The sequence below is a fragment of the Rhopalosiphum maidis genome, chromosome 1 (assembly GCF_003676215.2).
Source record: "Rhopalosiphum maidis isolate BTI-1 chromosome 1, ASM367621v3, whole genome shotgun sequence".
Taxonomy (NCBI): Eukaryota; Metazoa; Arthropoda; class Insecta; order Hemiptera; family Aphididae; genus Rhopalosiphum; species Rhopalosiphum maidis.
Genome location: NC_040877.1, coordinates 78,069,631 through 78,085,368, shown reverse-complemented (window position 1 = coordinate 78,085,368; position 15,738 = coordinate 78,069,631). Strand labels below are relative to the sequence as shown.

The following is a 15,738-nucleotide window of genomic DNA, read 5'->3' as shown; positions in this document are numbered from 1 at the left end:
TAGAGTGAAATAACATATAATCAAACTTAAAGTTAAGAACATAATCTGTGTTCTCTTGGCGGTTTTTTTAACGATACTTACATTTTTAAATATTAATACTGTACATACTCATAACTCGCTTAAAAATTAAAATACAGTAGAACCTCGATTATCCGAACCTCCGTTATACGAACCATCTATTATCCGAACTGCAATTAGCGTATCCGAACGTTCTGCTATCCGAACATTAAAACTCGTATCCGCAACTTGGCTGTAGAAAAGCGCGTTGCTCATCGTCAAATAAAAATCGAAAATTTTGTCAAAAAAATATAAAAACATTATCTTATATGTATGCAATGTATTTCAAATAATGTAATGTATGTAATTCTAATAAAATATTAATGCTAATAAATAAATATGTATGTACATATTATAAAATATTTAACTGTTTTAAAAAAATTCTTTTTTTTAATTTCCAATATCCGAACTTTTGCCTATCCGAACTAGGTGCGGTTCCAATTAGTTCGGATAGTCGAGGTTCTACTGTACCGTAAACAACCGAGAACACAACACAAATAATGTTTTTATTTTTAAGTTTGATAATAAGCCATTTCACTCTAATATTTAATATTTTAAGCTAAACACACAAAATTGGTTTTATCGAATGGAAACTTAATATGTTGTATACGTTTGTAAGACGGAAACAACACATACGGGTGTAGCGTCCTCTTAATCATTACAGTCTTCAGTGTTGACCTACGCTATAATATTCTACATATTATTATATTATAGAAAAACACTTACAAAAACTAATGTTTAAACTTCAATTGTATAGAACTGTGTAATTTCCATTCCTTTTTTTTCAAATACTTATGACGATTTAATCAGATTTCGATCGATAAAAATCAAAATATTTTTATATTTAAACAATAATCATCGCCGTGGTAGAAGTGTATGAAACTATATTATAAAATTTCGATTTATCTACAAAGATCTAAATCGTGTAATTCCGAAGATCGAATTGGACTATTAAAAACCACGTATTGCATACAAATTATCGTTGCATCATACCTCCATACGTCCATTTCCACGCGTTGTTTGTTATTCGCACATATATCAATATATCACACGCATAGTCAATGAACTATATTTAATCAATCGTAACCGTAATAAGAAGTTTTTTATCCTTGCCTTATTGCATATTATTGTTTGATGTTCCAAACCGAAAACAAAATGTGACCATATATATATTAAACATCTCGAATTTCACAAATTGTATCACAGTGTAAGTACTTATATTTTTTTATTTGTTATAAAAAGATCCATAATTATATCTGCTTTCTTTAAGCAAGCTTACGAGTTATAATGGCGGCAGAGAGTTACAATTATAATATATTAAATTATAAAAATTGAAAATAATAATATTACGAACACACAATACATGTGAACAGAAATGTACAAGTAATAATACATTATATTATATTATATAATAATATTATAAACAAATAAACTATATATATTCTAATAACGTGAATAACCTATTAACAATTTTTTTATATATATTCAACTTTTTAAAATATCCGAAGTTATAGAATACATTTTTTAAATATTTATTAGCATCAATTTAAAAAATTTTGGTCCTAGATACCTTGCGATTTTTTGACTAAATTATCTTTCAGTACATACATTTTTTGTATCATATACTCTAATATATTTTTTATTAGTTTATTACATATTATGTTTTTCACGTCCACTAATAATTTATATATTTTTATTACTTAAGATGAACAAATAATTATTTACATATAATACACGAGTTATAAATATTATATATTAATATATTATATACATATAATTATATAAGATAAAAGTATTATAAAAACCATCTCGTAGGAAGGGTTATATTATATTAGGATTATGTTATATTGCTTCATTTAGCCCTATCGCACACAAATTGATGGCATTAAGTGGTTTCGTATGAATACTATATAATATATGTATAGCCTTTATAGACATATAGTAACCACTGTACCAGTTGTCTAAAGTTTGTATTATTGAGGAAGGTATACAATATTATTATTAAATTCGTGGATTGGATGGAGATTAGATTACTTAAAGCTGAATGATTATATATATATATATATATATATATTATAAACAGACATAAACAGTATGGGTAATACATTTTTTTGCGACGGTCAATAAAATAACATTACGTTATAAGCTCCGTCCTAATCGAAAGATAAACGTTTCCATTTATATACAATAATATAATATACATTAAACATAATATAATATTACTCGCTATGTCATTATAAACAAGTGTGTGTGTTGTTGTTAATATTATTGTTATTATTATTATTATTATTATTATACATAATATATCAGGAACATAGTTATAATATTATAGTGCTCCAGTGGAATTTAATCGAAAACGCGCGTACATCATATTATCTTGGTTGAAAATGCGGGCAGTTCAAATTATGATTTCTGTTGTACGTTCGTATTGAAACCTGTTTCGCCTGAGTTATCTTAAGTTATTTTTAACAACACATCATAAACGCAAAATTTTTTTGTTTTTGACTACATTATAACGACAGCGGTGATGATGTCAAAAGTTATGGACGTATGCCATAAATCATTATTATATATCTCGTTTCCTAATAATTACTGGGACGGACGCACTGTCGTACGTATTTTATTCGGGCCACGCTGCATTTTCAAATTTATATTCACAAATGCTAATTGCTTATAAATAAATAAAATATTGATTCGGATGCAATGAAACACACAATACTTGACTTTAAAGTTTTAAAAATGGCCCATTTGGAAAGCCTTTAAGTTGTCCATCCCTCTTAAATAGATTGTAAATTCAGTACCCACACTATTACGCCTTATAATAATATATCCGATATACCTAGAAGATATACGATAGTGATGTTAAATAAAATATTCAAAGAAAAATTTGAAAAATAGTTATTAGATAATGAATTATATACGAGGACAAAAATGGCATAATACATTCTGTACATGATATTATATTATTATTCATCTGTTTAGTCACATCTTGGGAATTTCAACAACTGTAGGATCGTGCCAAAATCATATACAACAATGAACAACCTATCGAGACGTGTGATAGTCGTATCATGTATATTTTATCCTGTATCGATTTTATAATAACGCACATTTTCGTTCGAAAATTTCTTTTGTCGTATTCGTAGACATGATTGTTCGTAGTTGAAAACGACAGTTTAATTAGATAAATAATTATAATATAACAGATATACTAGTGCACTTATTTTGAGTATTATTACCTTATTGTATCTATATTACAATTTTTGGTTTACCTTCTAAAATTCGTTACGTAACTCCCGAGTATAGTGATTAGTGGATTGTGGACATTTTGGTAAAAAATCCCATGCTAACGCGGACTCCGTTTTTATTATTATTATTATTATTATTGTTGTTGTTATTACCTACATTAATATATTTGGACGTATAATATAATAAAATAAAATAATAATATTACAAGTAGGCATTATAACGAGGCGGATGTTGAGAACTATATACATAATACACAAATATATACACGTGCGAGCTCCTCTACCTACGGTACGAACGAAAAGTATATACTATTTACCTATTATACCTATTCAACATACATTTATATATATATATATATACATTATGTAACTCGTGCCTGATGTTATTGGGCACCTACATAGTGTATACCTCTAATTATATGTATACATATTTATTTAAACTCATCTGAAAACAATTACGTTGCCCTCCCGTAATAATATATATTGTATATTTGTATCCGTTTTAAAAATCGGTAAAATACTATCATTTACTTGGCTATCGACACTTTCACAAAACCGGAAAGTTAAGAAAATAGTAATTCACTGTTGTACGTCCATGAAGTATAATAATAATAATAACCTATATAGTATATTATAATATACATATACGGATGTATTTCAAATGCATAGTAACAATAATAATCCGATTGTTTGGTATACGTTCTACGTTGTAATATGCTGATATCAGTGATATCCTCTTCGCTACGGAACAATATTATGTTGTATCAGTAAAAATAATGATAATATTAATTGCAATATTCGCGTGTACCTCGGACAATTGGATAGTGCCCCTGCACTCTGAAGCATCTGAATTCACGTTTATGTCACGGCCCGCAAAAATATGTGTGAGTTAACAGCAATAAAAGGATTAAGGAATACTACAGAACAATTATTAATTATTTTAAAACACTCCTGTGCACAATCTAAGTATAATAGTGCTACTAGAAAAATAGACGAGTATTCAATTGTATAACAAACAAGGAAATCGATCTGCTACTGATAGTAGCCAGTATAGGTGTCGAATGAATATCGACATTGAGTAGATCACTCAACAATGGATGTGTTAAATTTAAATTCAATGGTAAATCATTCTATACGATGAAAAATGTTTCTGAACAGAGACTGTCTGTCAATTAATATTTCTTAAGATATTTTATCATGTATTTATAATTTATATTACTATTGGTAAATTATTTTTTTATTATAGTAATATAATATGGTAGTTTAGGACTTAAATAAATATAAATTTAAGTTACAACAATAATTAGAACAAAATTACTTAAATCATTTTTTTTTCAAATATCCAATTTTTAAAAAATTGAAACTTGAATCTATTGTAAAAGAATTGTGCGGATGAGGGATCTTGTATTGAATATTCAAGATATTTAACTTAGTATTAAATTATTATCAAAATGACAAAATGTATAGCACAAAAAAATATATTGGTATATTTAATATTATACTAACTTGGACACTTGGTACTTAAGAAAACACATTGTTGTTGTATAATAGGTACGTTTAAAATCTATATTATTCTCGCTGTTGTCTGTTAATAATATATGTTGATAATAAAAACACTATTCGTATACTTTTACTCAAATATCTTACAACTCTCATCCGAGCACCTATATATTGGTTAATAATAGTGCATGTCATATATTATAATATTATTATTAATGAATTCGTTATTTTGTACTTTACACTCAGCTACTAATTTATTCATTATTCACGACTACGAAACAAGTTAAATATTTCGCTGAGTATATCATTTGTGACTGTGAACAGTTCTCGATGACGGATCATATTATAATATGATTATTTTACAGTTTTATTACTGCAGAACTACTATTCGTTTCTAAGCGTGTATATATTTATTTATTTGTTAAAACGAGTTCAAGCTGCAACCGGACATGTCTGACGGGAGTATTTATTAATTAAAAACAAATTAATACATCATGACAAAAAAAAAATCAATAGGTATTTATTGGTCCACATTCTTGGAGGTACCTATAAATTATAATATATTTTCTCATATTTTGGTTTATTTATTAAACTGCAGTAGCTTATGCAGTTGTCTGCGTTTAATGAATACAGATCAATTTGAATATTATACACCTGTTTTATTCGTGTCATTGCTGTGAATTTATTTATAACGTTATTTATATTTTAATATACTGTAGCAAATGAATTTATTAATAATATATTTAACAATTACACTAATTACGTCTGATGTAAAATACATTATTTTCTTTTCTATTTGATTATTTAGACTTAGGGCAGTCAATATAGCAACATTAAATATTATATTGCTAAAGGTAGATTAAAAATATTGTTTTTCATCGTTTCGTAATGATGCACATCAAGTATAATGTTTTCGTCGTTAATTCATTAAATTAAAAAAAATATGAGTAAGGTTAGGTTTTTATATTGAAATGTTATTATAATATTATTTATGGATTGGTAAAAATTTGCAGAATGATACAGTTTTGATATAATTAAAACGTGTTATTTCGTTCATGTCATTAATATTATTTATTGTACATTTTGAATTCAGAGCCGCAAATATTCGGGACAAAATTAGTATAGTCGTATAAAAAAATCGGGACGCAATTAATATGTCACTAATTGCAATTTTTATATGAGGGAAGCAATTCGTCTACAGCCTAATTACACGTTGCATGTTTACAACATAATATTCGCTAATCGGTGTTATCTATACGGTTGACTATTGTGTTCCTTGCACATATTATCCACATTATAATATGCATATATTCAGTGCTTATATTACGGAAGGCCTAAATCGAATGTTAAACATATACTATTGATGGATTGAGACAAGCATTAATTTTATGTAACGTTTTATAAATTATAAAATTATTAAAATTGTATATTATGTAGTATGCACCTTTATAGCTACTCTCTTATAATTACTTATTTGTGCATTGTTAATTTATAATATTTTATACAGAATTATTATTTAATACTTACTATAATATTTGCAGATTGATTTTTGTATAATTATGCATAAAATCAGTCGATCTTTTCATTTTTTAAGTATTAATTTTGATACAATTACCTATTATTAGTGTGTGCAGTGTGTGCATGGTAATATTATGGTGATTTTTTGCATAATATATCATTATATGCAAGTGGATATGGCGATGACTTATTAATTTTTTTCTGTTCACCCGTTGGACTTGAGTTCCCTTCATCAAAATGTGATAAAGTGGATTTTTCAATTATTTGTACGTTCTGTTACAACAATATAAAGGGTACTAGATTTATTCGTACCAAACAATATATTTAATAATAAAGATAATAAATAACTCAACGTACCTTCTGAATATTTTTTTAGGCTTCAGTTTTTTAATAGCCATTTTTGAATTAAAATTATATTCCGCGAATGTTATTACATTTTTTTTTCAAATATAATATGTAATTATTGTAATTATTGCTATATGTCTATACGATTCACTGTATTATAATATGTACCTCTATTCCTAGTTTACTAAATACGTGTCATATCATATTTTTATATTGGTCGCGTCGTGTACCTATATAATATAATATGCCTCCATATTATTATGATGATGGTGTGCACGGTTTTTCACTAGGATAAGAATATTGTAGTTAAGAGGCTCTGAATATAATCTAGATTATAATATTATACACTCGAAATATGATAACGATAAAAACAAAAATCTATCATAAGTCAAACAGTCTTTTTTTAACGTAGGTTGAGGCGCTTTTTTAAAAGTCCCGGTTTCGATCATGATGTATAATATTATATCATAGAAATAAACGCCACGTGAGGGTTCGATTACACAACATACATTAAATCGTTCCAAATACTCCAAACCAATTACTTTTAATTTATTCATTATACGTCTACTTTAAATATTTTTAATATGATTTTTAAAAAAAATTTCAGACCTCTATTATGCATAATACTCGTATTTAATAGGTACAAAGTTGAATGAATATTTACGCTGTTAAAAAATGTAAATAACCGGTGTATATAATTACGTATATTAGTTAATAACTTATACACACAGCTATAAGCAATTCTTTATAGTTACTAATCACAGAATAATCATATAGTACATTAGTAGCTTTGATCTACATTGTATATCATAGTTTTATAATTAAAAATATTATTATTGGAGAATTCTTCGTATCTTATCAATGAAACCATATTTAAATGAAAATATACTTGTTGCGCCCAATATTCTATATTGTAAGAACTTTTGTAAAATTTAAATGAAAAATAATTTATCGTGTGTCGCATTGTTTCATAAGAATATAGGGCTATATGCCACTACACGAGGTTTGTGTTTTAAAAATCTAAGCGAATATGTTACCATGTAGGTAGGGTGTTTAAAAATAACTACAACTTTTAATATTAAATTACTATTAAAATAGTACTTGCCTTATGCCTATTATAATATAAAGGATTTTGATTTTAAAAAATATTATTATTTTTAATTTAATATAATAAGGATACTATGTATACAATACTACAAATTAAAATGTTTGAATTACAAAATTATAATTGTACTGTATATTGTATAATGTAATAACGTAAGACTAGTAAGAGCATTTCATATTATTTGTGGACTGCAGTTATGAATTTTAATGTTTTGTCCTAATTCTCATTAATTAATACGAAATGGTTCAAATGGTTGTGTTATAATAAGGCGCATAATACAAATCATCTATGCGTTACAATATACACTAATTATTACTCCAGAGAACCACAGTCCACAATAACTTTGAAACCCACTTTAATCAGTGCGTAATAGAGTAGTCTATAAAATCCATTACGCCATATTATCTATGAAATAATAATTATTTACAATCATATTTATTGTGATAATGTAGTATTTACATACTTTGCAGACGAGATGCGGAATACGATAATGATACTGACATTTTTGATTTTGTTGTCTCAACTCTCAAACATAATACATTTATTTTATTTAAATTCATGGAATATTACTATAGTGTATTTGCTTCGAGTGTAAATACTATAAATAAAGGATTTTTAAAGCTTTTTTCATAGTTTTTCTAATTAAGAAGACACACTACACGATTGTTCGAACGAACGGGGTAGTTTATCGATATACCTATTTGAATCAATTGTCATAAGTCAATTTTATCGTAAGATTTTGAATCTATTATTACATTTTTTTAATTAAAATTGTTTCTTATTAATTAAGTTACTTCAATTGTATAGATGAGATATGGTATAAGTATAAATATTAAATAAATTATATATTTAGTTTATCATAGCTTTGATGGAACCTATTTATTATTCACAAATCCAATATAGTATCTTAAAAAACATGTGTACTGATTTATATTTGTAGTTCGTACTATACTAACTTATAACACACTATACATTAACAACAATAATAAATTATACACTTTGCCTTTTAGTGAAACAGAACCCAATCAAGATATTTTAAGTCTACCGTTTATTGGAACATAAAACAGTAAAATACAAACAAAATGTTTATGAGTAGGTAACACTCCTGTTTTCATATCGCACTCACATGCACAGTCATTGAGTGATATGTTTATTATTTATACATGCTTTTAGCTGCATTACGTCTGCTCAGTTAATTCTGACATCTTTTCAGTTTTTATTACGAAACTTGTTTAATGATTCCCATGTTATATACTTATATTCGTAACATTTTTTTCGTAAAAGTCATTTCCGCGTTGTGATTTCAGCCAATTCAATAATGATTATTTTATGTAAACGGTATACCTGTGAGTGCAGTCGTGATATCACTGAGCACTGTTATTGGTACAGTGGTTAGATTCAAAAATCGGTATCGGTCACAACTCGCCCATAATTTGGTAATATTGATATATTACATTATTGTATAATAGTAGTTGTATTTACGGAGCTAATTATAATCTCGTCTAGTGGCGAACCTAGAAAAAAAATTCGGGGGGAGAGGGTACAACCCCTTGTCCCCCCTTGGTTGTGCCACTGTAGATCTCGTTAACAGTATCAATTATTATTCGAACAATAAACAGTATAGAGTAGCAAGTAGTTGTACATAAATGGCGTATAATGCATTTGATTCATCTCAAAATAATTGAGATTTATGTAACAGACACGAGCATTAAGTATATAATTATACTGTATTGTAAACGTTGTAGTCAATTGAAACTAATCAAGTAAACGTGACCTCTCTTCAAAAAGTTGTTTTCTATTTTTTGATGGGTACACATAAAAATATATTATTTTTACAATAGGCGTATTATAGTAATACCAGATAGTACATACTATATTCAGATATTCTTAACTTATGTAAGTTATTAAGTTTATAAACCACCTTAAAGTATTACATATAGTTACCTTTTTGTATTTATATTCCATATATTATATGCTTCTACAATGTTGTGTTATTTTTTCTTGTGCTCACATATTATATTGTCGTCTATGTTAAAGTATATTTTATTTTTATTTTTTATCGCAGTATATTACAATAATTTATATTATCTGAACTAATGGAATAGAAAGTTTAAAAAAATGGTGGTTATTTGTTCTGATAGTGTCGATTGTCGTGAAATGAGTCAGGGTTATTGATTTTGTTACATATATTTATATTGGTTAATTATATTTAAACATATCAATTTTTATAGTTAAAAAGAAAAGTTCGGATTTCTTTACCATTAACGTTCACCTATAAAAAACAAACCATAGTGGACCTTAAAAATACTTATCTCGTGTTTGTTTTTATAGATCATAAAAGTAAAATCGACGTTTAGTAAATTTTTACCAACTAGTAGTGATTACGTTACCATATTATGTATATTTGGGGTATAGTCTTGGAAGAATTGATGAATATTTGTTGTTTTAACTTCGTATTAAAATAGCTATGGAAAAGTAATACTGTTGTGACAATTGAAAAAAGAATATGTATAATCATTTATCATATTAAATTTACTAAAGACCTTTAAAATTATTCATGCGATGACGTTTAAAGTTATTGTTTACACTGAATTTGAGATTTTCACAGAAAATCACAGGATTTTCCATTCAGACGATGAAGTTTTTTCAATTGAATTATATTTATACGTTATACCTATTTTTATTTGTCTATTATTTGTAATCGAACAAAAATCAGTATCTACTGGAATTTGGATTTAGAATTTTTTCTGTAACAAACACCGAAAATATAACTTTTGCAGTTTGCCTCTATGCGTTTTCTATACAATAAGTATAGAAGTATATTCCAACAGTCTATTACAAAATAATAAAAATATACAATACTGAATTGAGCATTTGAGCGTACGTAGATTTCTCCGGAATTCCGTGCCTACAAGCTTATTATGACTACTGTACAGATCGAACATTGCAACTCGTGGCATCATATTTGGATTTCAATTCACGATCTTAACCTCAACAATACAGGCCATATAATATTATATTATTAATACGATTGTATACTACTCAAAAGCGAAAATCACAATGTCTACACTGTTGCGCTGCAGGTGTTTTTGCTTGTATATATTATCAATGTGCCAACATCCCAAAAATAAAGACCACGAAAAAAAGAGCGGACCACCGTGCTTTTCTTTAGGCCCACCCGCGCATGAGCGTTAAATAAAATGAAATTATTTATTTTACATTTTTTTCTATCAAATGGCACAGGTATCCGACCCCTTCAAATGTGAAAACCGAAATCGGAATCTATTCGAATAGTCTCAAACGTTGACCGAGTAAAATAGCTGAAGGGTGGTCCGTCCGTAGATACCACGCGTGTACGGCGGACCCGGCGTCTACACGATTTTTCTGTCGCGTGATGGGTGGAGGGTCGGTCTAGGCCGACCGCAAGGCCGAACTACCGGCACCTGCGCGTATAAACACCGCCGCGGTGGTGGTGATATTCGCGAGTTGCGCGTACACGCGTTGTGCACCGCTCACCGCCAGCGAGCGCGCGCGCACACAACAGGTATGCAACAACTATAATATTATTATGTATAGTAAATAATAATAATATTATTATTATTATAATGGTGCGGGGGCACACGCCGCCCGTTTCACGTATGCCATTCGGCAGCGGCGACGGGTCCACATACGTACGCGCGCGCGCACCCACCACCATCGCTACCATCGCGCGCGCGCGCGCACACACACACACACACATGCACATATGCGCGCGTTTGAAACCGAGCAACGCGACGACGACGACGGCACCGTCGCAGTCAGTTTCGTTACGAGCGCCGTTACGTCCGGTTTGCACGTCGTCGTCGTCGTCACCGTCAATCGCCCCGCGCGAACCGGTTGCCGTCCGTCCATCCGCCTGCACGTCGCCGGTGTCGCCTGCGCAAGCAGTGTTCGTACGCGCCCGTCGCACATTTAATACGATATCTCCGCCACGGGTTTCAAGTGTGCGAGTTAAGAATATTATAAAATTTTTGTGTACGTCTTGGATAACCCGCAGCCGCACTATGGATGGCCGCAGACCTTAGGTAAGCGAAGCTTCTCCAATTATTCGATATTTCGTTTTTACTATCGTTTACGATGGGCATTGATTTTTTAACGAGTCCAATCGACTAGGAACGATCGATCGGTCAATCGGCGGCACTCGGCAGATCAGTCGGTCAATCGGGGTCGGTAGGCTATGTGCACCTATATAGTATATATAGGCATATACCTAGCATTAGTCTCGCTGCCGGCACGCGTGCGCCCATTAAATTATCATTTTCTCCAACGTCTTCTCGTCCCGTTTTGCCTAAACCGCATTCCTCCGTTCCTCCGACTTGGCATACGTCCGCGGTCACCGCCTCGAAATTCATTTGAACAACAGAATCCTTTGAGTATATTGTGTGTGCCGGAGCAACCACATATGTTCCAGACGATCGCGAGTTTTATGACCAAATCGATTAGTCATACAGAACGATAAATTACAATACGTTATGTGCGTGTGTTAAAATCTCCAGACAATGACGCACGTTGTTTTCGTAACCTTCTCTCGAGGAGAATTATTATCGAAACTTCGTTTCGTCAATATTTAAGTACGTGTGTACATTATTATTCCGTAGAATGTGCGTACCTATAAAATAGCATATATATATTATGCCGTAGTCGTTCGTATATGGGATTTTATTAATGATGACATTATTGTCGTTTGGACGACAATACGTTTGATATAATATTATACCTTACCGATTTTTGTATGTTTTTTCTACACTTGCTAACTTTTTACATGTGTATATAATAATATCATATTATACTTGGCAGTCAGTTGAATCCTGCCGGCGCCTAACCACTTCGACCAATCATCTACCAATTTCGACGAAAGTGTATCCGATGTGTGATGCATTGTTACCATTTGGGTTATGCAATTTATCAGTTAAGCTCTCTATGTAGTATCTTGTAACTTGCATATACTATATACTAATGCTGTTGAGCGTGGCGAATATGAAATAATTAATTTAATCGACAATGCAAAGCCTTGTTGGAGTAGCTGGCGCGAGTGGTGGACAAGTCACGCCTTACAATAAAATTCCCCTTCGCCCAGATAGGGTACTGCAACTAAGACATGGGCACACAGCTGTACTTTTTTAATTAGAGTCTGTAATAATATGTAATCATTAATAATATAACAACCCGATGACCGAGATGAGTAACAATAGTGTCTGTTTTAAATTGATGTCTCGTCAATGAACTAATAATTAGTTTCAAAATCTACTTACTCGTGTATCGCGGTAGTGTGAGTAATGCGTGTGTGTCGAAATTATTATTCATGGCGCGTTCGCACGTATATAAAATTAGTAGCATTACGTATCGTACTCTTATCATCATTTATCGGATGGCTAGGTAGGGGGGAGAGAGTTCAAAAAAATAATAAAGCATATCGAAACACATCGATCATGCATTCGGTATCCAAAGAATGTGCGTTGACCGTTTGCGCTCCGTGCAAGAAATCAGTCGGTATTTTCAAACAATGTTACCATATTACATATTACGTAGGTTACGAATTTACTTGAAGATAAAGAAATATTTATTCTGTCCCTTTTTACTCTTTTCTGAAATATTGTTGTTGTCGTCCTTCCTCTAATCCTCCATAATAATTGTACCATCGTTCTGTGAAAAATTAATATCTCGACACATCGAACCTTGGATAGTGTGGTAGTGGACCATTTGGCTGTATACAACTGTATGATATTTATGGGATTCCACAGAGTCTACCAAGTGCTTCTGGGTCGACCGTGTCAATTGTTGCGGCGATCCTTTTTTTCTTTCTTATGCGCTCTTGTCCCCCCCCCTCACCACCTATAGGTCCCTTTCCGATTGTTCCGTCGATTGAATAGCTCCGAATTCCTGTCTTCTTGCTTTTGTGTATCAGCATTGGTATATTCAGATACCAACCATATTGATAGAGAGAAAGAGACTGCGGGCGTGCAAAGATCACGGGACGCATACTCTCCTTCACTCACGCCCTAAATCCTAACACACATACCGATCCAACGTGCACGTATCCGTCATCTTTTTCTATGTATATTTATACAAGATGATATATTCTATTATGGTTTTCATTTAATAGGTTTCGTGTGAAACCAATGATTATTAATTATTATTAAATATATAACATAACAAACACTATTTGATATTTTAACATCCTAAATGCAGTGAAATTATGTTGTAAGCATTAAATTTTATTTTTAATTCGAATATAACTAACAAAAATACAAATAACTTTTAAATATTTTAAACATATAATAAAATATAAAACAAACCATAGCTAACCTTACACAAATTAAATAGCTAAAAATAAAGGAGATTATTATGAGCAACTGAACGAATTTAAATGACTAAAAGCATAACAAAAATCATAGTTTGTACACGAAGTTGCGATAAACAATTGACTGTGCTTGCATTCGTAGTATCCGTACGACGTACATACTAAATGTATGACAAATAAAAATAATAACTAATTTAAATTAAAACGTTTTAGGAATATTGGTTACACTCATTATCTTTACATATGTAGTACTTTAATTAGGTAGATATAGTGTGTGGCGGGCACCCCATATTTATAAATAAATATTGAAAATAACGATGACATTTAAATCGATCATTTATTTTAACATCATGCTTAATCATTACATTTCGGCATTTATGAACACAAGCTACGAATAATTTATTTATTTATTATGTAACTTTTAAAAAATTTCTGTACACTAAAATGGGTACTACACTACGGTCAAAAAAAAATATTATGGGGGGAGAGAGAGGACACGTGCCTCTAGTACCTCTAGCTACTGACTGTTCTGCACTGCATGTATGATCAGAGAACGAATGTGACTGTGTTATGGTATAAATGTGTAGCCCCGTTGACTGGTTTCTATCTACTATTATAGTGAGTCGACCGGGATGTCAAGACTGCAAGATAGTACCTACATTATAATAATATACACCTCATGGTAATATACTCAATTTGTATACGAATATACATATAGATATTTATATTTTAATGGAAACTTCTTTTCCATAATATTCAGTATATTATATACCAACCGCTGCCGTCACGAAGCTTATGGCTGTGGTTTTCCATCAGATATATCGTCTTAAACCCTATGGAACGCGTCCTAACCACTAAATTTCTGGTCACGAGCCAACAGTGTTTTTTTTTTTTTTTTGTTCACTTTGATAACGTCACTGCACCATAATATATCTGTATACCTTGTGCAACTCAAGATATTGTGCAACGCGTAAGATTTTTGGCAAACAGTCGTTTCGTGTATGCTACGTTCGTTACTTTAAATCGTTTATTATTATAATATTGCCCAGTTGTTGCAAGTTTTTAACGGAACGTCGGAACGCAACCGTAAAATAATATTTCGATAAAAGGATTTTTCAATTAACCAGTCGTGCGTTAACCTCGTTCAATTGATTCGTTTAAAAAAGGAATATATAAATATATAGTAAGTTATGATGTGTACCAGTTCAAGGTCGTTGGCATTCGGACTGACCGGTGGTAATCTATCAACGTTTCTCAACGGCCGCCGACGCCGCTACTATATTTCTAATCTGGTTTCTCGAGAAAGCAGAAGTCTTCTTCCAGACAAGGTCGCGTATTAACATGATTTACATAAATTAAATATTAAAGTAATATGTGTATGGTACATTAAATTGCTACTCCTGTTGTTACATATATAATAATGTCCATCCGATGGTCGAATCCAAATTTTGGTAGGTATTAGCCATTAGGCCATAATAACTACCGGGTGTGCGATAATATTTACTATATGCTAGGGTGAAAATTATCGTTCGATGTTAATGCGTATCGTGTTCTCGTGGTCACTCGGCAGGCGCAGATGTTAACCCCTATACAGCCGACGTTCGCCGGCACATGCCTAACATCTG

The 15,738-nt window shown here is 30.8% G+C and overlaps 1 protein-coding gene across 4 annotated transcripts in view; it reads left to right on the top strand.

Annotated features, from left to right (window-relative positions):
* Nucleotides 1–15,738, top strand: part of LOC113555542 (protein Shroom) — a 173,842-nt gene that overhangs the window by 61,876 nt on the left and 96,228 nt on the right. The window contains exon 1 of one of the 4 annotated variants that reach the window (XM_026959951.2): nt 11,593–11,837. The exons of the other annotated variants lie outside the window; for them this stretch is intronic. Coding sequence (XP_026815752.1) covers nt 11,821–11,837 — 17 coding nt within the window. The 5' untranslated portion in view covers nt 11,593–11,820. Of the gene's footprint in view, nt 1–11,592; nt 11,838–15,738 lie in introns of those variants that run through there. 4 annotated transcript variants of the gene reach the window in all.